This window comes from Buteo buteo, chromosome 5 (genome assembly GCF_964188355.1).
Source record: "Buteo buteo chromosome 5, bButBut1.hap1.1, whole genome shotgun sequence".
NCBI classification, from domain to species: domain Eukaryota; kingdom Metazoa; phylum Chordata; class Aves; order Accipitriformes; family Accipitridae; genus Buteo; species Buteo buteo.
In genome coordinates this window covers 31,810,309-31,836,974 of record NC_134175.1, presented here as the reverse complement: position 1 = coordinate 31,836,974, position 26,666 = coordinate 31,810,309, and the positions used below count along the sequence as shown (strand labels likewise).

The 26,666-nt window shown below is 36.8% G+C and overlaps 1 protein-coding gene across 8 annotated transcripts in view; it reads left to right on the top strand.

Moving 5' to 3' along the window:
• The window catches only part of UBR3 (ubiquitin protein ligase E3 component n-recognin 3), a 122,539-nt gene that overhangs the window by 24,326 nt on the left and 71,547 nt on the right, over positions 1–26,666 (top strand). For 6 of the 8 annotated variants that reach the window (XM_075028474.1, XM_075028473.1, XM_075028472.1 and 3 more), the window contains 14 exons: positions 1,857–1,987; positions 7,359–7,587; positions 11,318–11,497; positions 13,779–13,912; positions 15,878–15,964; positions 16,654–16,719; positions 16,808–16,897; positions 17,768–17,896; positions 17,982–18,034; positions 18,704–18,837; positions 19,322–19,409; positions 20,786–20,925; positions 24,198–24,294; positions 25,079–25,220. In XM_075028474.1, the coding sequence (XP_074884575.1) occupies positions 1,857–1,987; positions 7,359–7,587; positions 11,318–11,497; positions 13,779–13,912; positions 15,878–15,964; positions 16,654–16,719; positions 16,808–16,897; positions 17,768–17,896; positions 17,982–18,034; positions 18,704–18,837; positions 19,322–19,409; positions 20,786–20,925; positions 24,198–24,294; positions 25,079–25,220 (1,700 nt within the window). Of the gene's footprint in view, positions 1–1,856; positions 1,988–2,037; positions 3,131–4,367; positions 4,675–7,358; positions 7,588–11,317; positions 11,498–13,778; positions 13,913–15,877; positions 15,965–16,653; positions 16,720–16,807; positions 16,898–17,767; positions 17,897–17,981; positions 18,035–18,703; positions 18,838–19,321; positions 19,410–20,785; positions 20,926–24,197; positions 24,295–25,078; positions 25,221–26,666 lie in introns of those variants that run through there. The other 2 variants (XM_075028477.1, XM_075028478.1) reach the window with 2 other exon arrangements.

Below are 26,666 nucleotides of genomic sequence, written 5' to 3'. Positions count from 1 at the left end.
TTCTGCCTACTTAAATTCTGTCGCAGGTATAAGTGGATATATATTTTTTCATCCTTGCCTTAAACTGCTGTATAAAGAATTTGATATGCACTGTTGAACTGTGATATGTGTCAGAGAAACCTGCACATCAGTGACAGATAAGGTGTTGTGTCACTTGTCTTCATGCCCAGTGTTCTCACTCAGGGGCATTTGGCATGTACCTAAACCTGTGCTGTCTGTTCTGTGGACAGAGGACTTCAGTCTGCATGACTACCAAGCTTTCATGGGCAGTAATATCACATACGCAATTTCTTAACAAGAGACGAGGAAGAGAACATAAATGATCATCATATGTTTGCTGCAGTAGGTGATGTGTAATTCTCTACAAAATATTTTAATGTTAAAATATCTTTCATGACTCTGTGAAGGTAATTTTTTATTTCAACGCACGTAGAATATATTGAATAAAATACATTCTTTTCTTTGTGTGGCTTGCTAAAGTCTTGAGGAGATCCCTAAAATGTAAATTATTCATTATTTCTCATGATCTTTTGCAATTCCTGAGATATTTTGGGCTGATTGGTCACTTAGCTGGGGAACTCTGACCTTTGGTAATGGCCAAAAATGGAGGTAATTCCAGCTTAGGAAGAGGATGGCTATCCTGTTGAGGATAGACACAAAGCTATCCAGTACAATCCCTAAAGCTGTCATACTTCAGTGAAGAGGCAAGTCTTCAAGGCCAGATGTTCAGCTTAAGTGTTTTTGAATCTGTGCTAATAGGAGCACTTCATACAGTCCCATTGGAATATGGGATTTTGTGTGTGTGAGGGGTATGTCCTCAGGTCTGGTTCATTTCTAGGTATAAAGGAGCATTACTGTTATTTTCTTTAGTTCTTATATGTTACCGGAGTGAACAATGCCTGTTGTAGTTTTAAATCATAAATGATCAACCTCTTGAAGAATGATGATAGAGGGGTTTTTTTTAGTAATTTTTAGTAATTTTTTTTAAATGGGGTTATTATGATTTATGCTCTGTCAAGCCATAGCTTCATGAACAGTTTATTCTAGCACAGGTCAGTTTGTGCAGCTTTGCAATCAGGAAACTGATCTGTTTGAAAACGCAGCTGAACAGAATGAAAAGATGACTTGATTCCTCTGTAGGTATGCCACAGGGATGTACTGTCAGCATGAGTAAGGGGGCAGAGTGAATGGCCAGGAGTTGAATGGGGAAAGACGAGACGGTCTCTTCTGGTATCATCAGGAGCTAGTGCCTGATTATCTGATTACGGTAATTTTTGTATTTAAAAAAACAACAAAACACCAGACAACCACCAAGCAAACAAAAGCTTTGTTGTTGGTCAATCAGTAGATATGTTGCTTGTTTGAAGCGTTGTAACAGAATGTAAGTGTTCTTAGGTGGTAGAACTGATCACTTAATCATAAATTGTATTTTGTTGTTTTGCTGTTTTAACCTCAGCTAAGTAGTAGTTTACATTAACAGTTTCCCTCAGTTAAGTGGCTGTGTAAATATTGTGCAGGTTGCTGTGATTCATTACAGTCAGTGGAGCTATTACAGTAAGGTGATATGATTCAATGCGTTCAATGAAGACTGGACTCTGTGGCAGAATTGAACTGAAAACTTTCATTGACTTCTTTGGGAGGTCCTTTTTATTGTTACAGACTCTGACACTGTGCAGTGCTGGCCATGTTCATTTCCCAGTGTTTTTGAAAAAAAACCAAACTATTTACAGAGCACACTAAAATGTTCTTAAATTTTTATTACTGACTTTTATAATAGGCAGTGCAAATGCACTATCATTATTTTTAGTTTTAATAATTATTGCATTACACTTCCCCTCCTCCAACATTTTATGCAGATCAATCTATCATGGATGTTTTGAAGCATAAATGTTTTCTAGAAGAATTATTATTTTGGACAATAAAATATGAGTTTCCACAGAAGATGGTGACTTTCTTACTCAACATGCTGCCAGATCAAGATTATAAGGTACTTGCCTTACTTCATTCAAACTCAAATGTCTTTTCTTATTCACATACTTAGTGTATATTATGCTTTGCATGAGACCACATATGTTTGAATAATAACCAGTAAAATAATGCAGATCTTCTACCTTGTTTTGAGTATTTGGTTAGAAGGTCTAAAGTATATAGTGTTTGGAGAGAGATGTGGACAAAATAAGATGGATAATTCTGGAGCAGCAGTATTAATTTTGTTCTCATGGTTTGCTGTTTTCTTTTTGGCTGATAGTTCATATTTGAATGTGTTGAATTTTGTTTTATTTTACTTTGTAAATTGGATTTTTATCAGTTAAAAGGTGTGGATCAGCACTAAATGATTCTGTAGTGTGGTATCATTGGTAAATAATTGCAGTGACTTCATTCCTGTTGCAACTGTTGTAGTAGGCAGTGGTTTCTCTGTATAGCCCATTACAGTGTGAGTGTTCTTGCTGCAGCTATGCCCTAGGTGATTTTGGCAGCCTTCTAGCTGCTTCCTTACAGAGTTTTGCAGTTGTCCATACCAAGTGTCTCCTGGCCTGGAGTCATGGAGACTGGATGTCATCTTCCTGTTTTAAATCTTGGTGTGCAGCCAGGTTTGGTTGTTTGCTCTACATGTTCCAAGACCAAGCATACATAGCAATCAGGCTTAACATTTTACTCTGATCATGTCATACCTCTGAGCCATGCAAATACTTTGGACCTTCTCAATCCCTGCTGGGAGGCAAAGATCAAGAAATCCTGAAGTCCAGGCCTGCAGATTTCTTCAAAAATGTCTGTTTATAGTGGGGCAGCCCTGTATTCGTGCACCCTTAAAACCTTGCTGTATCAAAGCAAAGGATATGAAGATAACCTGCAAAGAAGAAAAAAATAAGATATGGGCTTTTGGCAATACTCTGTCAATGTGAAGACAGCGTTTTGGTTTGGGATACCAGCATAGATTCATCTTGGTCTCGGATTCAGCTAATACATGAGGACACGTGTAGTCCTTCTTGACTGATGATCCCTTGCTGTGAAGCTTGAATTCTTCTTGTTATTTGGACACCCACATGGACATCCAGTTCTTCTGATCCATTGCCAGCTAAACTCCTGCCTGTAAAAACACCCAACTGCTAGCAGCATGTGGAGGAATCTGGTAAGTGTTGCTATGTTTATCTTTGTACTATACCATGTAATGACAACAACTTTTAATGATCATGGGATCTTTTTTCCTTTGACAACAAGCCACAGTCTTCAGTGGCTTTCTTTACTGTGTCCATAATCTTTCTTCACTATGTACTCAGAATGGAGACCATGGTATATTTGGTTTCTCTACTGGCTGCCACCTTTATCTGGAAATAGTGCATCTTCCACCTACCAGTACTGTATGTTCAGACAAAAGGATTATTTAAACATTCCGTTGTGTTTTTTTTTCTTTATTTACCAATTTCATATTGTGTTTGATTAAACAGTTAATTCCTATGTACAAACTTTATTACTAGCACAAATCCTAAGTATTTGAAATCTTTTAGAATCTGTGTTTATTTTAATTGCTGTGATTGTCTGAAAGGTATTTTTCAGTAGTAAGGAAACTCACAGCAGGAAATGTATCACACAGCAATACTAGGGAGGCAGTAACTATGTTTCTTCCCAAGATACCTGTGCTTTGGTGCAAAACTGTGTCGATGATGCATGAATTTTAAAGGTCTATGAGGATTGTGGCTAATTTACAAGGAGTGGTTCTGCCTTTTACATGTGTACAGAGAGAATATACCATTTTGTCATGAATTAGAAGAATGTTTTATCATTCAAGCTTCCATTTAGCTTTTATGAAGGAAAAGCTTGTTTGCTGTTTAATCATGTTGCATTCTCAAACAGTAGGAACACCTGCAGGGATATAAACTGTTCCAAGTGATCTCTTAGGTTTCTGCTACTTTCTCCCATCCCATCTACACCGCATGTACTGTCTTAATTTTTTCTGTCTCTGCTGTTGTGCAATTTGTCTGATTCTTCATGAGCTGATTTAGCTCATTAAATCAGTAGAATTCTGCTAGGTTGGTTTTCTGATAAACAGAATGAGCTAGCCAGGCATAGAGCACAGAGCTGGCTGGCTGTGCATGCTCTGAAGTTGTTGAAATCTCTGACCTCCAGTGTAAACATAGTAGAGCTGACTGAATCCACCATGCCCTATGCAGCAGTCAGTGAGCCACCAGCAATCTCTGTTGCACAGGTTTATTTTTAAATAGGAAAACAAACTTCTCTTTTAGGATTCCCAGTATCGAAAAGAGGTGTTGAAAGGGGTGGGCTAAAACCGTGGGTTAACTAGCTCTTCCCCTTCTCCCTCCTTTTGCATGAGAGACAGCACAACGAACAGTGTGGTCTTTGCCTTACAGGATTTGTGCCTGAGGCATCCCTTTCAGCACTCTGACATTTGAAGCTTGGAAGACTTACAAGTGAAGAAAACAGAAGAGAAATTTACCAGAGCTTTCAAGAAATTAGAGGTGTTACGGTGTGGACGAGGTTTCAACAAGAGGAAAAACAAAAGGCCAGAGAAATAGGACTGACCTTCATGTGACCAAGGAGAAGGCAGAGAAGGGGTTGGCAATAAAGAGGAAGCTGATGGAAGAGTGTAAATTGTCCCAAGAGCAGAGCCTTGCTGAAATCTGGAATACTGGAAGTAAAGAAATGCAAAAGCATCTGGTAGAGATAATGAATCAACAAACATAATTATCAGAAATGCTGTGCTTTGTCAGGCACCTCCCATAGTGAATGTTGAGACAGTTATTACAGCAACAGGACTTCACTAACCCCTGGATATGCTGTTCTACAAATTTTGTAGAACAGTTTTTCTACTGGAAATTTAATTTTAGCACAGCTTTTGCCTGACAGAACTATCTTTTTCTTTGCATTGAAAACATAAACATGCGAGATGCAAATTGTAACTGAAACATGGGGTTGATGTTAGGCTCCTAAAAGTTCTGGGGTTGTTGAGTGGCCACCAGGAGGAAAGGCCAGATGAAAAGACTAACTTTGTTTTTGGCTTAGGCTAGACATTTAGAAGCTGCACAAGGTCATAGAGAGTAAGTCTGTGAAGGTAATTAAATATACAGAAAACATGTCTGTCTTAGGAAGCCACTTCTTGCAAATGGTTGGAAGCTGAGGAGGTATTTGGAAAGACATGTTTCTTTCCAATATCTGCAGTATCTCCAATTCCAATAATACCTGCATTCTTTCTCCATTCTATATTTTTTCTTAATTGTGTATGCAGCTTTGGCCACTCAGAGACAGGATACTTAGCTGGATGGACTGATTTGACCTACTAGGGCTGTTTTTATATACGGACTGCAGTTTACCACAGTATTTCAGCATTTTAACTTCTAGAAAAGAGTTTAGTTTCTTCCTTTCAAATTTTGAAAGGGTTGTATTTGTTTAAATTCCAAGTGAATGTAGGAGTAAAGCTGGTCTTTTCTTTATTTAAATGTATTATAGAATCTCTATCATTACACTGTATTGATAGTATTGAATCTACAGTACTTTCAGAAATTCATTATCATATATGGGTGAGGCATCAAAAGTTTTGATGCATGCTGATTTAAAATCAATAACCAAAAAAATCCAAAATTTGTCCTTAGAGGAGGACCATGTTTTTGCAATTGGCTTGAATTGAGAGTGCTGTGTAAAACAAGTAAAACCTAGCTCCGACATCACAGAACCTGAGAATCCTATTTAAACATAATACAATGTGAAGAAGTAATATATAAATATACTTTTTTTTTTTTACTAGCAGCATTAATGTACTAACTTCTTAAAATATCAGGTGCATCATTTGTGTCTCAGGCTTAACATTAATAGTGCAAACGTCTTGAAGTTTGTTATAAGTGTCGTTGCCAGTGATTAAAGTTGTATCAAGTGATTAAAGTTGTATCAAGCTTTAAATTAAAAGGAAATTATATGATAGGTTTTTCTGCCTTGGAATACCAGAATGATACTGTATTAACTCTGCACAAGTATTGTGAATATGTTATTCTGAAAAGGCTTTAGCCGAAAACAATTACCATTGTGCTGGATGCTGTATGTAGAAGATACTTTCGATTATTATACAGGTTTCCATCATTGTGAACCAGCTAAAGGAGGGCAAGTTAAGCAGTGTTGTAGTGTTTCCTGCAGTGACATCCCCATCCCCACCCTGGTCCATTTTTTTGTATGAGAAACTTTATTTTTGAGGATATTTGCTGGAAGAAGCAGTCTTTGTGCCCAACAGCAGCATTATGGCATCATGATATTGTTGGAAGTAATTTTCTAAATGAGAATAACATGGTAGTGCTATAATAAAAACATGGGAGTGCTGAGTCTGAGCAGGTAAAATGAAGTAGTGATTTGTATACAGTCTGGTAATTACACAACTGCCTGAGGGTGGTTTTAAAATTTCTAATTTTATGCTTATGAAAGGTTAATAGTTCCAGAAGGAATAGACAGTGGATTTTAGATGTTGAGCTGAAAATTTTCATCACTACACAGCCTGTATTATCTCTTCTTATTAAGCCAAGGAAGTCCAGATGGTGTTAATTCAGAACTTAAAGTACTAAGTGAGAAGTGATTTCAAAGCTGGCAGATAGGCACACATGTATATGCAGTGCAGAAGGTTGGTTTACAGTGCAATTTGAGGCTAATGGAGTGGGACAAGAAATTGTACTAAGATTTATATGTGTATATATTGGTACATTTAAATACTGATCTGGTTTAAAAAACCCCAAATAGTTGTGTGAAGAATAGAAAAGCTTGCTAATGACTTTAATTATTTAGGAGAAAGCACTAAAGATTTATTAAAAAAAAGGATGTTATGATAGCAGATGAAATTCAGTGTTGAAATGTCATCCTTGACAGATGAATGAAAACCTTACTCCACGGGTAGATGAGTGCAAGTGGTAAGTTGAGGCAGCTTTATTAGGCACCACTAATCTCATTGTTCATAGTATATAATTTTGGAACATCAGTACCTGTTTTAGGGTGTAAAAAAATTAGGATAAATTCATTATTGGAACTTTACTGCTTTCACAGGTATGCTCAGACCTTATATTCCTTGTTTCAACATCTCTGGAGGTTTTTTTTAGTGTGCAAAGTATAGAATGAGAAGGTTAGATTTTGGTATAAGGTAATAAGAATTGAGGCATAAGTTACCCCTCTCTATACATAGGTCTTTTCATGTGGACTGTTTCTGGAAACTAGACATGGGATAGTTAGACCATCAATTTTGGTTTGTCATGGCAACTGGTGTTTCCTAGGATATGTTGATTGTACTTTTGTGAAGGAATATTTTATATAGAAAGAAAGCTATAATTTTTGTATGGTGCTTGTTAACATAAAAAATTCTTTATAATTTGCAGATTGCTTTTACCAAAACTTTTGTTCAGCATTATGCTTTTATTATGAAAACGCTGAAGAAAAGCCATGAATCGGACACAATGTCTAATAGAATTGTGCATATCAGTGTTCAGTTGTTCAGCAATGAAGAACTAGCACGCCAAGTAACAGAAGAATGTCAGCTGCTGGATATTATGGTCACTGTTCTGTTATATATGATGGAAAGTTGCCTTATTAAAAGTGAATTGCAAGGTAGGTTGATTTGTTTGTTTGTTTGCTTGTTTCCATGGATAATAAATTGATTGTAGAGGAAATTTAATCTCTTTGGTAGTCAGTCCACCCCCCCAACCTCTTCCCAAAACTGCACAGGATCTAGCAATATATGGTAGAGGCTGAGTCTCAAAATTTCCTAGAAATATGAAGATAGTTATCAAGAGTTATATTGATGTTTTATGCTTTGGTTCGTAGCATTTTCTTTTGTAGGAATGTTACATGGTTTATAATACAGAATTTTATCTTGCAGGTGCTTCATTTGTTGGGTAAAGTGCATAAACACCATTTGTGAAGCTCATTTGAATGAGAAATTATATATGCAAATTGAGACCTTTATTAATTTAAAAAATATTTTCAAAGTTATTTCACAAGCTATCTGAAGTATTTAAAACTGTTTTAATTTTTCTCACCTGCAATTGCCTTAATAAAACTTGATATAATTAGAGGAGAATGATTTAATACTTTGTAAATATAATCATCTGATCAAGCTTTTGATTGACAAGAGTAGCAATTTGAATTTGAACTGGTGTACACTGTGTAACTTTTCTGGTGAAAACAGCTGTCCTATTTCTACCTTCCTTGTTTTACCTGTCCTTATCTGAAAATGGTGGCACAATGAAGCTTGCTGACTTCTGTTTTTCACACTTTCATGTACCTAACAGACCGCAGACCCTCTTTATCCTAGTTTGATTTTGAAAATACTCTCTAGGTAGGCTGACTGCTGCTGCCAAATAAGTACCATCAACTTCTGCATGAAATTGTGATTTTTCTTGTCTGTAGTATCCTTTGTCTCTGAGTCCACTCTATAACCTAATACAGAGTGACGGTACTGAAATAGGAAATAATCCTCAGTCATCTAGCTATAAAGAGTGCCCTCATTCAGCTGCACTTCAACATGAGAAATTCTGTTGCCCTACATAGATTGCTTTACAGTATTCAAAGAAAAATGTTGAATCTTTAACAGTTTGTATATCAAGTGACTTTTGCTAAACTAATGCCATACTGGTGTAATGTCATTTAAAACTACTTTTAAGTAGTTGTTGTTTTTACTTATTGGTCAGTATGGGATGTTGCTAGCATGGTGGTAAGGCTCTGTAATGGATCAGAATTTGCAGCCAAACAGAAAAAGCCTGACAGTGATGAGACATTCTCTGAAGAAACTTCCTGGTAATTAATTATGTAAGCTGGAGCCGGTAAGTTAAATAATATGAGATATATTTGTGATAGATTTGTGAGAAGAGACTTACCCCTGGAGCAGCTATCCCAAGACATGAAGTTACCTGTTTCCTTTCCCCAGCACCAGTGATCTGTCTTAGCTAAGACTCCATCATGGAATTTGTCCAGTGCTTTTCAATGTTTTCACAATGTTTCCTCTTCACTGCTTTATTTATGAGGGGTTGGGCATACTGTAAATTGACAGAAAAAATTAATAAAATACTTTATTGGGTTTTTTCCCTTATATTCTCATTGGCCTTCTTTTGCAGTTCTGTAGGCTTGTATCTTGTGTTTAGTTCAAGGTATCTCTTATGATGCTGGAAATAGAAGTCTGTTAGAAGTCTGTGCTGGTGAGATAAATTGAGGAGAATTCTGTTTGTGCAGCTAGTGCAAACAAGTAGGTCGTTTAGTATCTGAATGAGGCAAAGTTTGCAAATCCAGCTAATGGATAGGTTGGAGAGGAGCAAGGAGAACATGGAGCAGGAATTCTATCTGCTATGGCATGTTTAGTTTGCATTGCTTGCAGACCCTAATTGTCTTTTGGACAGCTGACACCTGTTTAAAAGTATACACTTCATTAAGGGTATTTGTGGATGCCAAGTGACAAACTGTGTTCCTGAAACAGAGTTGACCTAGCTGTGTTGATATCAACTTCGAAAGAGTTATTAGTTCAGCTTACTTCTCTCACACGTGGTGTGAAAGGATGAGGAGGTGAAATATGGGTGCAGATGATAAAACTGGCTCCCTAGGAAGATTTAAGTCCCTATGCTCTTAAAAACTTTTTTCCTCTCTATCAGCACTTTCCTCATACTGAGCTTTTCATGGGAGAAGAACTTATACCCCAAGGAAAAAGTTTTGGTAATGGTTCATCCTTTAAAAAAACCAACCAGCCAAACAAAAAACCTCTTCCTTTGACTGACCTTACGTTAGCCCTGGGTTGTACAGTACTCTGCATAAGAGGCAATGCCACTGCCAATTTGAAGTCACTCTGGATTTGTCTAATCTATGCTGGGGCAGAGAATCAGCAACATGTAACTGTTGGCTCTTTGCAAATCCTTCAGCGGGTTCAGACAGAGCCAGCTGAGATGTTATCCTGTTCTTGCATAGGCTGCATGAGCACATGGGAACTAGGCAGCTGAGCAGCAAGACCTTAGTTCCTTTCTTTGCAGATGTACCAGATAACAAGAGAGGGCTTAAAGAGTATTTGATCAACTGTGGCAGAGAAGTTTTGAGAAGCTCTGCAGAGCACTTCTGGCTTCCTGTTCCTTCCAGTGCTTCAGTGTAATAGATAGGAGTGAGTCTTAAGAAATGGGGCTCTGTATTGCCTTATGGTAACAAGAAGATATCTGTTCATAATTGTGTGCAACTCAAGCAGCATATTTTTTCAGTATTTTTTTTCCCCTGGTACCAATAAACCAGCAAAATAAACAACCTCAGAGTAAAAAGGAAAAAAGTATTTTCTTCAGTAATTACAACAAAGGGGAGGAAAAAAGCTTACGTATATACCAAAGGGAACCACTCCAGATACAGATGTCCCTCATCAGCTGGAGCCTGGAGTCTCTTAATAACAGTGTCCTTTTATCTGTGGCTGTGCTGTACTGCTTATGACCCTTTCATTGTGTAAAGGGTAACTACAAGGGTCCATCAGTGCATTTGAACTGGACAAGAACTATCCCCAAGGCTGATCATCAGATCCAAGATTTTCTTTCTTCTGTTCACTTGAAATAGAATAGTGACTGACAGATGGGTGCTGGAAGTTATTTCCCTTGGATCAGGAATCCAAGACCAATCCTGTTTCCCTTCTGGTCTTTCCAGGGGTCCTGTTTATGAAAATCAAATAAAGAGATGTATCTGACAGCTGTAGAGGATGTACTTCTGTGATTTCGGGAGGAGACTTCTACCTACCCACCCATCCCCAAATTTCTTCTCTCCTTCTTTTGGGAAGCTTCTCCTATCCTAGTCTCAGTCTCCTACATAAACCCTCTCTCTGTCCCAGATTCAGAGTGGAAATGCTTTTCTCTGCTGTCCTTCTCAGACTTAACATGCCAGTGTAGGTTTTGATCACCAGATTCCTGTTTGCATACTGTAAGGTAGCTTGCTCACTGGAGTGCGTCAAATTCAAAATAGATTTCAGATGTTCACAATAGAAATTGTATTGTTTGGTCTTTCTATACTTGAGAGTATTCAAAGAAGGCATAGCTGTGATGGTTTTACTAATGCACTACTTTTCAAAGGTTGCAATATTGTTCAAAGTATGTGTGTCTCCTACTGAGTGGGATCTATGTTGATGTGTCCATGATGAGAAAACAGCCTCAGGTACCACCAAATAACCATTCTTTTTTGCAGTTTTCTCTGTGTGTGTGATCACAACATTACAGTAAATTCTGATTTTCATTTTTGCATTACCTTGTAACTTTATTTAAAAATCACAACAAGAAGGGAAAAAAAAAGTATTACTTTTTTTTTTTTAACCTTTTTTCTATTTTAAATCTAGATGAAGAAAATAGTTTACATGTTGTAGTGAATTGTGGGGAAGCACTACTGAAGAATAATACTTACTGGCCCCTGGTTAGTGATTTTATAAACATACTTTCACACCAAAGCGTGGCAAAGAAATTTTTGGAAGATCATGGTCTTTTGGTGACATGGATGAATTTTGTATCATTCTTTCAAGGTATGTGACTTTTATAATCAGTACTAATCCAAGGATGTTAAGACAGCTTAATGTTTGCAGTAGCAAAATCCTTACACTGTTGTATGTAAATATTTAATTCATTAGTATTCTCATAAGTCTGTATTCCTGGACGGGAACAGTATATTCTAGAAAACAGGTAGATTTGAAAATGATTTAATGGATCGTTGTCTTGTGTGGACTAGTTAAAGAGCAATTGCATCACACTTGACTGAGATTCATGGTGCCAGAATTCTCAAGTTGTACTTAAAGTACAAATCTTAACTTGTGCTAGAAGTGTTTTACTGGTTGTCGTGGTATAACCTCAGCCAGCAACTAAGCACCACGCAGCTGCTCGCTCACTTCCCCCCACCCAGTGGGATGGAGGAGGGAATCGGGAAAAGAAGTAAAACTCCTGGGTTGAGACAAGAACGGTTTAATAGAACAGAAAAGAAGAAACTAATAATGATAATGGTTACACTAATAAAATGACAACAGTAATAATAAAAGGATTGGAATATACAAATGATGCGCAGTGCAATTGCTCACCACCTGCTGCCAATCGACACCCAGTTAGTCCCCAAGCAGCGATCCCTCCCAGCTCCACTCCCCCCAGTTCCTATACTAGACGTGACGTCCCACGGTATGGAATACACCATTGGCCAGTTTGGGTCAGCTGCCCTGGCTGTGTCCTGTGCCAACTTCTTGTGCCCCTCCAGCTTCCTTGCTGGCTGGGCATGAGAAGCTGAAAAATCCTTGACTTTAGTCTAAACATTACTTAGCAACAACTGAAAACACCAGTGTTATCAACATTCTTCTCATACCTAGCCCGAAAACATAGCACTATACCAGCTACTAGGAACACAATTAACTCTATCCCAGCTGAAACCAGGACACTGGTGAAGTTCTAAATTTAAATATTGGGTAAATTAATCTGATAAATCTGCATCTTTTTCTAAGTGTTGCTGTGAAGAAACTTTTTTATTATTTAAAAAAAATATTTAAAATTAGTGAACTTATCAATACTGATAAATGATAAATGTTCTGCCTAGAAAGAGGACCAGATATCTTCCATCCAAATGGAGTGCACCCTCAATAAGTTTGCAGACGACACCAAATTGGGAGGGAGGGTTGATCTGCTTGAGGGTAGGAAGGCTCTACAGAGGGATCTGGACAGGCTGGACCGATAGGCCGAGGCCAGTTGTATGAGGTTCAACAAGGCCAAGTGCCGGGTCCTGCACTTGGGTCACAACAACCCCATGCAGCGCTACAGGCTTGGGGAAGAGTGGCTGGAAAGCTGCCTGGCAGGAAAGGACTTGGGGGTGCTGGTTGACAGCCGGCTGAATATGAGCCAGCAGTGTGCCCAGGTGGCCAAGAAGGCCAACGGCATCCTGGCCTGTGTCAGAAATAGTGTGGCCAGCAGGAGCAGGGAAGGGATTGTCCCCCTGTACTCGGCACTGGTGAGGCCGCACCTTGAGTTCTGTGTTCAGTTTTGGGCCCCTCACTACAGGAAAGACATTGAGATGCTGGAGCACATCCAAAGAAGGGCAATGAAGCTGGTGAAGGGTCTAGAGAACAAGTCTTATGAGGAGCAGCTGAGGGAACTGAGGTTGTTTAGTCTGGAGATAAGGAGGCTGAGGGGAGACCTTATCGCTCCCTACAACTACCTGAAAGGAAGTGGTAGTGAGGTGGGTGCTTGTCTCTTCTATCAAGTAACAAGTGATAGGACGGAGGAAATGGCCTCAAGTTGTGCCAGGGGAGGTTTAGATTGGATATTAGGAAAAATTTCTTCACCGAAAGGGTTGTCAAGCGCTGGAACAGGCTGCCCGGGGAAGTGGTGGAGTCACCATCCCTGGAGGTTTTGAAAAGACATGTAGATGTGGTGCTTAGGGACATGGTTTAGTGGTGGACTTGGCAGTGCTAGGTTAATGGTTGGACTTGATGATCTTAAAGGTCTTTTCCAACCTAAACAGTTCCGTAATTCTAAACGTTCTCATTGACTAAGTGATGTTCAAAGTAGATGGGCTGCTGTCCATGTTAACGTAACCTGAACAGCAAGGATTGCAGTTACTAGCCAATCTAGAGCTATTGTTCTTTTCTGATCTATTTCTGTTCAAACCTTGATGCTTGTTCTCATATTTTATCTAATATTCTGCTGCTAGATATGATAGATTGTTACACTTTGTGGTTTTTTTGTCTTAATAGGTGTGTGAATGCACTCCATTGCATTCCACCTAGCCCTAGTTAAACATTTGGTTGTATAACTCTGCTTAAATCTTTGAAGGTATGAATTTAAATAAACGAGAATTAAATGAGCACGTGGAGTTTGAATCACAGACATACTATGCTGCCTTTGCTGCTGAGCTGGAAGCCTGTGCCCAGCCGATGTGGGGTCTTCTGTCACACTGCAAAGTTAGGGTAAGACTGACATTTCTGTTGCTGTTCTTGGTTTTACTCATGATTTATTCTAGAGTTCTCAAATCTAAAAGGTCTGTCTGTTTTGTGTTTGAAAAGACTTAGGTTTTGCTGTCTTTGTCTACCAAATATATAAAACTGTGATCAACTTGGATTCTGTGTATAGTGAATATAGAATTCATACTTGTACCTAATTTATTGTGTCCAGAACTGGGACTACAAGTTCAGGATGTGTACAGTCATTCCATATGACTGTACATATGGAATAACTTCTAATCTGATGAAGAACTTGATAAATGTCTCTGAGTCATTCTGCCTTTGTTCAGTGGGAAAGGAGATACATAAGTCGTCCCTAATGTGATTATAATGTTGATTGTGTCTACAAATAGACACTTCGTTCTGATGGTAGATGGAGTAATTTATGGTTTTGTGGTGTTTTACTGACAACCTGAGGTGAAAGCCTCTTAGGTTCTGACATCTCATGGTCTCATAACTAGAGCAAAAAGTTGTTACTATTTGCTAGACTGTAAATTATATTAAGTTATAGTAAAAATGGAATCCATCAGTTTATAGGAATACTTAACATGCTAAAAAACCTTTTTTTAATAAAATAGATAATTAGCTTATTCAGATACATAATAGCATCCGTGAGACAGTAATACCTGAACTGAACTGTGCACCGAAAAAATGTGTGTTGAGCACACCATGCAATTTTAAGAGAGTTTAAATCCGGCAGTTGCAAAAGCCTTTCCATGATGTAGGTTATACTGATACATTATGAATATATCCATTTATGAGTTTAAATTATCTTTTGAAAACTGAATTACAACTTCTGGTCTTTTCAAGTATTCCTTTCTTTTTAGCTTAGGGATGGGAAGGTCTGCCTTTTGCTTAAGGCCTGCATGATTCCTTGTTCTGCCTGTCGCATGTCAGTCATGTTTTTACCCCCATGTTTGAGCCCTTTGATTGTTCTCAATAAATCTGAAAGAGTTCTAGAAATCTCATAGCTTAATTGTTGTCCTTGTTTAGTGAAACCTGATGGGTGGGAAGAGATTCCAGCTTGCATCCCGTGGGAGAGGGAAAGTCGGCAGAGCCTGGCCACTGTAGAGGGTGGAGCAGCAGGATGGGAGTGTGGCTGTTTTATTTCCTGATGAGAAGAGGTGTCTGACTGAGCCAGTCAGCACTTGCACAGCTTCTGGCTGGCCAAAGCACTGCTGGCTTTTGCGTGAGAAGTGTGTCATAGATATCCTAAGAGTGTGAGACAGATCTGGAGTCTGTATTTAGGGGGAAGGGAAGATTAAAGAGAAAGTCAGTTAAGAAATAAGGCTTTTTAAGTTCTGCTGATCACAGAGCAATTTGGTTTAGCTCCCCTCCCACCTTCCTTTCTTGCACATCACTGCTTTGCTCCTGGAGGGCAATGTACAGCTCTAGTCTCGAAATACATGATTTAATCTGAAACATATTATAGTTTTAGGGCATTGTTATAGAGTTTTATCATACAATCATAACAAGGTTTGCTTATGGTTAAAATCTGTGCTGTATTGTGTTATCGTTGCATTTCAGGTGCGTTCTGTTAGCCAACTGTAAGGAACTTTCAGTAGATCAAACTTACAGGACATTAGCCATTCCTTTTGGCTGCATGGAAAGATGTTTTTTTATATATATATATATATATATATGCTTACATCTCTATATTTTTGGTAAAAATAAATGAATAAATTAAACAGCAGTAGGCACTAGGACCAGCTGACCATTCTGAAGGTGCCTTAATTCTCACCATTAAAATGGTCATCTTTTAAAGTAACAATGAAACTATCCTAATACTTACTAATTTCCGTATGAGGAGGGCATAAATTATGTACTGTAAAAATATTCTTGAAATAATCATATTCATTTGTAGTAGGAAAACAGTGACACTTACTTAAAATTGTTTTGGCTTGTGCAGTACGCTGGTTTCTCTTACTGCAGGAAACACAGGAATATACCCGAAATGTTGTCAGGTACTGCCTTGAAGCGCTTCAGGACTGGTTTGATGCTATCAACTTTGTAGATGAGGTAAATATCCTTAGTGAATTTAAGCAAAGTACTGTAAAAATCTGATTAAACTTCAAAGGTGATACGCTCCCTTCCCCCACCCCCCCTTAAATTAAATTATCATTCTAGGTACTGATGGAAAAAGGATTGTCTTGCTGAAATTAGAGTTTGTAGTTAATAGTTGCAATGTTATGTCCTGGGACCCTTTATCTGTGGAGTTTTGGTGATTTAAATTTGCTTGTGCAAGCTTAAGCTACGCGAATCTTAAAAGCAGTGCCGTTGGTGTATTACTATTCTGCTGAATGAAGAGCTGAAGCAATGGCAAAACAGAACTCCCCTTCTGATATGGTAGTGGGGAGCAGTGTTGCCACCTTAGCAAGCAATACTCTCAGTCAATTCAGTGTCATTAGCTACTGCGGGCTTAGTAAGAGATTAACTACAGCTGTCTGAATAACGGAGTTTTCTGAATCACCAGAAAGTACAGGGGAGTGAAGTAGTACTAGGTTAGTGGAAAGTAAGTCCATCAAATGAAGACATGCAAGATACTGTTCTTGGTGGTTGTGACAAAGATATTTGTACGTTTGGTTTTTTTTACTATGTGATATTAAAATATCTTTATTGTACTTTCAGCCAGCTCCTAACGAAGTTACTTTTCGTACGTTTGGGTTTTTTTAATATATGATATTAAAATATCTTTATTTTACTTTCAGCCAGCTCCTAACCAAGTTACTTTTCATTTGCCACTGCACCGTTACTTTGCCATGTTTTTAAGTAAGGTAAGCACATGTTTTAGTCACACAGAAGATGGAAATTCCCTGTTGAGTGTGATTGTTCAGTACAGCTTGTGCTTGCTTTTGTTTCTAGGCTGTCAAATGCCAAGAACTAGATCTGGATACTATCTTGCCAGATCAGGAGATGCTGATGAAACTAATGATTCACCCACTTCAGATTCAGGTACGGGCAGACTTCTGACTCTGATGCAGATGTAGAGATATGCAACAGAAAATAGTTGCTGTCTGATTCTTCTAACTACAGCCATTTAAATATATTTAGAAGTATTTGACAAGGGGGAGTATGGCTTAATTGTGGAACATCAAAATAAGCAATAGGTGACAATAATAACTAGAATATACTGAGTAGTTAGGATAAACTATCTTTTTTTTTTTTTCCCCCCTTCCTGTTTCCAAAATTAATTACAGATACATTAGTTACCATACTCTGAGAAGTATGATTGTAATAGCCACTATAGCACCTTCAAAAGGGTGGGAAGAACCAACCCTTTGAAAACATGGAATTGCATGTTCGTGGAATAGCTACCAATGGAGTGCAAGTTGAGAAGAAACCTGAATCTGAAAATTCCATATTTTAAATTGAGAATGAGCTCAAGAATGGATGCACCCTGCAACATTTTTTTTTTATTTACTAATTTGTATTTATTTGTATGTAAGTGGTAGTGAACAGTATTTGTAATCACTGCTTTTATATCTAACTTCTTTTTAACCATGATGCCTTCATCTTTGGAGTGCTTTTCAAGATTTTAATAAATAAATACATAAATAAATCCCTTCATTGGCTTTGATCACTTTTGTTGTCTGAAATATGCTCTTATATGAAAGTATGGTATCTGTTTCATAAACTTGCAGTGGTTCCTTTTCATTCCTCACTCCCCAGGAGAAGTAAATTAGTATAAAGTATACTTTTATATAAAGGTATAGTGTGTATGTAAGTATATGGGTGATAATATTGATGACCTGCTAACGTTGAACTGAATAGCTGAATATCCCTGAAATGTTTGTAACTTCTTATTTTATTTTCCCTGAACAGGCAAGTCTTTCTGAAATTCACAGCAACATGTGGGTTAGAAATGGTCTCCAGATTAAAGGACAGGCCATGACTTACGTGCAGTCTCATTTCTGCAATTCAATGATTGATCCTGACATTTATCTGCTGCAAGTAAGTTATGTTTTCTGAGAAGCCAAGTCAGTGCTTGTTTTACAAACAAACTACTGAATAAAATTAATTTATTCTTTTTCCACAGGTCTGTGCCTCTAGGCTGGACCCGGATTATTTTATTTCATCCGTTTTTGAAAGGTGGGGTTAAAAAATGAATGCTCTTGTTCTGTGTTGTTCTAGCTGTTGACTAATTTATGCCATGTGAGAGAAAAGGTGCATATCTGGTACACATCTTCAGTGGTACAACTCTGCCTAGCCAAAACTAACATACATAAAGGGCTCTACTGAAAGAGGTATCTTGAGGTATATCCTTGATTTTATACAGGATTGCCTCTTGATTTACAGTGCAGTAGTGAAGCTTCAGACATTTGTTTTCTGAGCATCTTTAGGATTTTTTAAGTTTTACAAGTGTTCATATGCAAGCTCTCAGGATATGCTAGCCTGAAGAAGTAGATAAATAGAGCTGCAATAGTAAGAGACACAGAAAGGTGATGTGCTTTTCTGCACATAATAAAATCAGGATTTGAAAACTAATTAATTGGCATTAGCTTTTATATGTTCATAAATGTAAGGTGTTTTCATGTGGAGTAAATACTACTATAGCATATTCCATAGATAGTTAAATAAAAATACAAATTTAAAAATAAGAGTGTTTTCATGTATGTTTGCATATTATTGCATTATATGCATTTCATTTTGTATTCATTTTGGGTTGTTGTGAATGGTATCCTGAGTTTATCAGTACATTTCACATTGGTGTTTTAATGTTGGAGAATGATGTTTCTGACTTTACTCTTTGCCATGTAGATTTAAGGTGGTAGATCTCTTAACGATGGCATCACAGCATCAAAATACAGTTCTTGATTCAGAGCATGAAAGGTCGATGTTGGAAGGAGCCTTAACGTTTTTGGTTCTTCTGTTAAGTCTTCGTTTACATTTAGGTAAGAAGCACTGCTTTAAGAATACCTGTATGTAAATAACATGCCTGTTCATTTATATTCAACATTTGGTAGCTACCATAAAGCTGATTAGCCATATAGTAACTTAAAGCATTCAACGCTTGGTTTCATTTTTGCCAGTTACTGAATTTTAATCCCTTATGAATTAAAAATAGACATAATATATAGAAATGGAGAAAAATGGCTTTAGTGGAAGTAGGTGATTTGTGTATGTGATCACATGAAGATTCTGTATCTTCTTCTGAAAGACAGCAATTTTAGTTTGTACCTGTCTTTTATGACTGAGGTTGTGTCTCATAACATTTGCGGGGCTCCCCTCCTCCCCCTTTTTTGCTGTATTTTTATAGCACTGTATCATGACTTAATGTTTATATCAAGTTTAACTTGAGTTTCATGGCAAATGTATGCTGAATGTCTGTTTTAAAATCATGCTATTTTAATGGCTTTTTAAATTTCATTGTTCTAGGAATGACAGATGATGAGATCCTCAGAGCAGAGATGGTAGCCCAACTCTGCATGAATGACAGGACACACAGTTCATTATTGGATCTCATATCCTTGGAATATACTAACTAATGTGCATGAATGAGAATGACAGGTACCTGGGTAGTAGTGGGATTTTGGAGCTTGAATAACATGTTTTCAGCTTACATAATTGTAACAAATTGTGTAAAGGTGTGTTTGCATATACTTATCAGCAAAGGCATTTGCTCCAGCTTTGATTTTTCTTACCAAATACGCAATACTTTGTAATAGTTTTAAATCAGTTTTGATACAAAATGCCAAACTGCTCTTTTTATTATTTTTTAACACTATAGAAGTCTTTTAGGTGTGAAGTGAAAAGTCTGTTTTCCAATGACATTGTAGAAAGTTTAGCCAAGCATCACCTTTATCTGGATTTGAGCCTTTGATTGCTGCTAATTTTATGCCAGTATAAAAAGAAGCCACTTTACACTATATTGGCTTTTGCTATCAATAGCTGAAAATGCAAATAATAGCAACTCTGAATGCTGCTTTGAAATTAGAGTGAAATGCATGTGTTACGGGGAGAAGTGTCTTACTTGAAGAACAGCAAACTCTAGGAAGTCTTTCTGCACAGTGATATGGTTCATGTCCCCAAACAGCTGAATACAGATATGCAGGTTTTGTCGCTATCAGTGTATTAGGCTGTGTAGGCAAATTAAATAGTTTGTGGTGATTGCCCAAAAGAGCTTGCAAGCCAGGGATAACCATTGAGAAAAAATGTTAGGATTTTATAAAGATAGGAAAGGAAGAGATTGAAAGTTAGAACTATATAATAAGTATTATTAATTATTACGATATGACCTAGTAACTCAATCACTTATGTATTTTTACTTATGTAAAAATAAGTGAATCATTTATATAAGCAATCACTTGTCACTAAGTAGAAGTTTTTTTATTTGTAACTGCTACTTGTGATTTGGCATAATGTCAGTAGGTCAATTTAGTATTGCTACCAAACATGAGAAATAGCCAATCCAAGACAGAGAATTACTTACTGTGTTTATGAATCCCAAGCTATTTACTTGCTTTTTCTGCACTTAGCTGTAAATGCAAAATATTCTTGCTATGAAGACAGCCAAAGTGTTAGTAAATAAAGGCAAGTACAAAAACTTTACATACGCTACAGATAGTAGTTTTTATTTCTCATTTAATTCTTGCTACATGCTTGGCTCAAGAGGTAATTGTCTTGCTTTAAAAAGTTTAATGTCCTAGCTAGGAGGCTTGGATTCACTTCAGTTATAGTTATTGTTCCATAGCATCTGGAGCATACAGACCTCTTGTGGTAAACACAGAGCACTGCCAAAATGTAGCCTGTGAAATGAGTGACTGTAAATATCAAGAGAGAAGTAAAACGCTGTGTCCTGCAACTAAGTTAACTTTCCTTTCCTTAACACAAACATTACATTCCAGAAAACCCCAATCCTAAAAGTGGTATTATTCCAGGAAGCTTAAGCTTTGAATCAGTCTTGTCAGCAGTTGCTGATTTTAAAGCTCCTGTCTTTGAACCTGGAGGTTCCATGCAACAAGGAATGTATACACCTAAAGGTATGGTAAATGGTGTCCTCGTATAACATAGTCAGTGGTAAGATACTTAACTAGAGTTTTTTTTGGTTTTTTTGGTTTTTTTTAAAAAAAAACCACAACAAAAACCCCAAAAAACAACCACCAAGCAATGATAAAACACCCCCCCCAAAAAAACCAAACCCAAAACCACCACCAAAGCCCCATAAAACTTGACTTTTTATCATTTATTGCTTATATTTAAGAGCACTACTAAATACTGTTAAGTCTTTAATAAATCCATTTTGATCTAGAGTGAAAATGGGCTTCTCATATTAATCAGGTATCCTTAAAAAGCAAGGGAAAAATGGAGAACTGAAAAATTGTTATTTGTATTTCATTGATCTGCATACTTAATCATTCATGTGATTTAAAAAAATCTGATGTATGTTCGGTAGAGTTTAGAACTGTTTGCACTAATGAGGTGTCAGTTGTGAAGAGCTTTTCTTTGAGCTTCTCCACAAGATATCATGATATATAATTATTTCTTTTATATTGCTTAACTATCTTAGTAGCCTGTAACATTTTTCCAGTCAGTAGTGAGGGTCTAGAACAAAGTTGAGACTAGACTGGTTATAGAATATTGTTCTATAATTCTACAATGCATACAGTGCAAAAATAAGTTTCTTCACCTGACCAGCTTGTCATCTAAACTGGACTCAACATGGTGTTGGTATATGAAACAAGAGGAAGAACTTAAGAACTGAGTGTTCCATTACTGTTTCCTCTCATTGAGCAGATAAGCCTGTAGGAATCTGAAATGCTCTGTGTGCTCTGGTTGTGCTTCAGCTCGTGGCAAAGCTGAAGAGGGATTAACTCCTTCCTCCCCTGGATACCTCTCTTGAGAACTGGCAGGGTTGGGGTCTGACAATTTTGAAGCCATTTGGTTTGTAGGCTGTGTTCTTTTTGTGGATTTTTTTTGTTGTCATTAATGTAGGAACTAATACTGTATTGACTTGTTTGCCAATCTTTGTAGTGGGAGACTGATGAGTCAGTAAAGCTCTTTTATACAAATTAACAACTAGTGATTTTGTGAAACCGAAGTTTTGAGACTTGATTCGTTCTGGTTCCTTATGTGTAATTAAGCAGTTTAACACCTTATGTATTAAAAATAACTTTATTTTGATGTTCTGTAAATTGCATTTCCTTATGTCTGGTTTCTGGAGCTTGTGACATGCTGGTCTTTTCCATAACGCAGTGTGAAGGAAAAAAAATGGATTATGGTATTTTTAATTATAACACTTTCTATTTAGGGAATCTGATGCTAGATTATGGTGTTTGGGTTGTTTTGGGTTTTTTTTAACACAGTTTACCTCTGGAATAGATTGTTTATTTTAAAGGGCTTTTTTAAGTATCTCATCTATAGCAGTGAATACTGAAGTAATTTGTAACACTGTGCAGAATCCCTTTTTCTTAAAGTATAATAAAAAAACGAAAGAGCTTCTGCAGGAATAAAAGCCATCATGGTTTTCTTGTGTACTATAGCCTTTTAAGTGTTTATAATCTTTATAAGACTATATAGGTTCTCAAAAAGAATGGTAGTATTCCAGTTGCTTTTAAGAATTGTAGTTTGTGGCCTGTCACAGTTTAAGCAAGTCATGTTGAGATCCATTCCCCCTAATCCCTTGTTTCCCTAAATTGGGGGGGGGGGGGGGGGAGGAGTGTGGAAATCTACTTTATGATCATAGAAGCCCCAGATTTTGCTTCCATTAACCATGCAAACCAACTTCCAAAAAAAGGACATAGTTCTTGTTCTCTGTGGATTCATGTGCTGAAGATGAGCTGTGTGTGCATTTCTAATACTCCCTGTTTGGCTCCCTCACTTAGTCCTTTTTCCTCATTGTGCATTAGCAGCCCAAACAAGCTTGGTCTGTGTTTCAGTAGTAAACTCTGTCCAGAAAAAAATTGATTTTTTGCAAGCTAAGTTTGATCTTATTTCATACATAGTAGAAACTATGCTAAGTGTTCTCTCTCAGCAACGTATGAGGGTATCTGTAGGACTGTTAACATTAGTAGGGGTTAGTAGGAGTATAGACCACTTGTCTTCCCTCCTGGGGGAAATTAATCTCAAAAGCATAATGAAGCTGCCTGCTTTTGCCTGTGAAAACTTTAAAGAATGTTGTAAGCACTTGTGTTATGCCTGCTGGTGGAGCTAAAATTCTGTATCCACTGGTTTTCTTCTTCCTTTGACGGGATCATTGACTCTTGTCTTCGTATTGCTGTGTTGTGGGAGCTAAACACTTACAAACAATTAATAGAATGAACAGCTTCATTTGGCTTTAGGTTGGAAACTTAGTTTTTATTTTAATAACTCATAAATAGAAAAAAGAAGTAGCAGTTAAATAGGATATCTTTATTTATAGTCTGTTTAGACATTTCTGTTTGTGATTGCTCTGAAAAGCCACTCTGGGTGTTACTTTAGAGCTACTAAATTAAATGGCAATAACTAAGATTTTAATGCCAAATAATGCATAGATATTAGTTATAAAACAAAGACATGTTTGTAGAGGATTGATCACAAATGTTATTTGATAAGAAACCTGGCCGTTTGCGAGACTGAACAAAAAATTGTGGTGGTATAGTCATTTGGCTCACTGCGCTTAATAATTAAATACCACCAACCTGCTAACTGCTCTGCAGTCTTTACTTCCTATTTTCAAGAGGGCTTGTGCTTATCAAATACCAAGTGAAAAATAATTAAAGCCTTTTCTTACATGTATTTGGGAATTAAAAAGAGCAAAACAAGCTGCGTATGAAAAAGGTGTTTTGGGGGCTGCCTTCATATACTTACACTTGGATAAGTACATTTGCTTAGATTTTAAAATGAATTTGAAATTGTTTTCCTTTAAAAAGCTTTCTTCAGCATGTTACAACTGTTATTTTATCAGAAACATGTGATTTTTCTTTTTATCTATTATCCCATATTGTAAACTATTACATAACAGAAGAGAAAGCTAGAAGACACTAAAATAAAGCTTTTTAATAGAAAAGATCTATTGCCTTAATAGATTGTTAATTTTTTTGTTTGGAATTAAGAAAAATATTTTTGGTGAAATTTTGTTATTTTGATAAGTAGTAGTAATTATTAGTATACTAAGTATTATTAGTAAGAATTAGTAAAAATTACTGTACTTTGCTGCAAAGAAATTATTATGTAATAGAAAACTACATAATTAAAGCTAGTTATGAAGACAATCCGGAATAAGTTGTAAGGTCTGTAATGAGAATTTTAACATGTGACTTCCTTTAAACAACAGCTGAAGTTTGGGATAAAGAATTTGACCCTGTCATGGTAATACTTCGAACGGTTTACCGTAGGGATGTGCAGTCTGCAATGGACAGATACACAGCATTGTAAGTTGTATCATTTTTAGAAATGTAACATCATATTGTTGCTCATTGCACAGTAAATATTTTGTTTTCATTGTCTGGTAATGCTAATCATGATATCAATGTTTTTGGGCCTCAGATTTGTCCTTGAGTAAACAGTTTATAAATTTACAGGCAGCATCAGGGTTTTGGTTAGCTTAGTCTGTTACTCTTCCATAAATGTTTAAAAATACATCTGAAGTGCCACAAAGTAGTGAATGTCATCACAGGTGAAATACTTAACCAAAAGTTAATATTTAAAAATCAGTTACAAGTTACTTGAATAAAAATACATAAGGCTGCTTTCTTTATTTTACTTCTAGGTACATGAAGCACACTGTTACAGTGTTGTGTGTTTTGAAATTATATTGAAGACAATATGGGATTTTTCTATGTATTCACCCATGACAGAAACCATAGGTGAATTAAATTCTGATTTAAATACAGGAAAAAACCCCTTTAAGTTCTCAGAAGCAAGATGATTTGGTCTTAATTCTGTCCGTTAACATTCCATTCCTTAACAGTTTCTTACCCTTATACATTTTTATTTCAGCTAATTTAATTTGGCTGTCTTTTAGTCAGAAAAATAAGACTGGATTCTGTTTGCGTATACATACCAATTTTTGGAATGCTGCTTAAGTAAATTAAATGGTATAGAAATGCTCATCAATTCTGAAGTTGGTCTAAACAAAAAGAATGCGGGATAGTTATCTATCAGTTGTCTACATTATTGCAGTGTTTAAAACAGAAGTCTTATTTGTTTCAACAGTTTAAAGCAAAGTGGTAAATTCCCTGGGAACCCATGGCCTCCTTACAAGAAGAGAACACCACTACATCCAAGTTACAAAGGTCTCATAAAGCTTTTACACTGTAAAACCCTGCACATTGTGCTGTTCACGCTTCTTTACAAGGTACAGCCATAAATCTCATTAAGTCCAGTATTTTCCTTCCACTTTTTTAGAACAGGGGATCTTAGAAGCATGATTTTTTTTAATAAGTTATTTACAGTAATTAGGTTCAAATTTATATAATTTTTAAATTTTTGTTTTATCTTCTAGGTCTAGTATGATGATGTTTTTCCACCATTTTCATTATTTCACAAATTATTATTTCATATACACATACACTAAGTGATGTACACAAGTGGACGAGCAGTCCTGCTCTGAGGAACACTATCTCTAACCATCAGAGTTGCCATTTGAATTGTTGCTCTGTGGTGGTTTCATGGAGCATGGTGTTGTGCGTGGTGTTCCTTTGGCTACCACTGCAGAGTTTTAAGGCATCAGAAGCCTGTTCAAGTATATGCAACCCTGATGGCTTTAGATCCTAAATGGCAAATAGGTCTCATAACTGCAGTTGGTTCTAACATCACTTCCTAGATATATTCTGATTTTTGATAATGTTACAGCACTTGTTTTTCAGGACTAATTGATGCCTTTAAATTGTATTTGATTTTGTCTTTGGTAGTTGGCTGCCCTCTTTAAGAGAAGTGCATCCTTTTTTGAAGAGTTTGTTCATCAGAAAATGGGACTTTGATTTTGTCTTTGTACTTGGAAAGTGCTTTCAAACCAGCATGCTGCAGAGGCCCATGAGGGACTATAAACAGTGGTTTGATTGAGTAGTGTTTTTCCTGGGCACACTTTTGTGCTCTTTGAAGTGCTCCCAGCTCCCCTAAAGCTCTTGTATTTTTTCATTATTAAACTTCTGTTGAATAGAAAATATCTGTTGTTAAGTACAGTAATAACTGTGTGGTATTCACAGAGAGCCATGCTTATTCCCACAGAGTTGTTTCAGCTGATTTCTTTCTCTAATGAAGTATCGTGTAAGTTGTCAGTATGCCATTAAGATGAGTGAAGGCTTAAGATTTTACCTGAATTCATTCAATAGATTTCACCTTTATGACAGAAAAGTACTTTTTCTCAAAAGCTTCATATTACTTACAAATTAATGACCTCAGTAAACTATAAGTTTTGCTATGTAATTAGTGCAATTTCAAAAATCTAACAATATAAAAAGTTGACTGTTTACTACTAATTCTTCCTTACCCATAATAGAATGAGACATGTTATGGAGAAGACTGAATTTCATGTGCAGAGACTATTGAATGAAACTTTTGGAAGCTCAGTAGTACAACATGTAATGGTTGGTCAAGGTTTTCCATTGTCAGATACCTCGTTCCTTATCTTGCCAAAATTTAACTCATGGCTGACATTTTTCATGCTGAATGCCTGTTCTGGCATGAGGTTCCAAGACTCAAGCAAGGACAAAATACGTCCCCTTTTCCCATGTTTTAAACATTTTTTTAATCAAGATTCTGGATCTGAATTTAGCCAAACTGTAGACATTGCAGTTACATT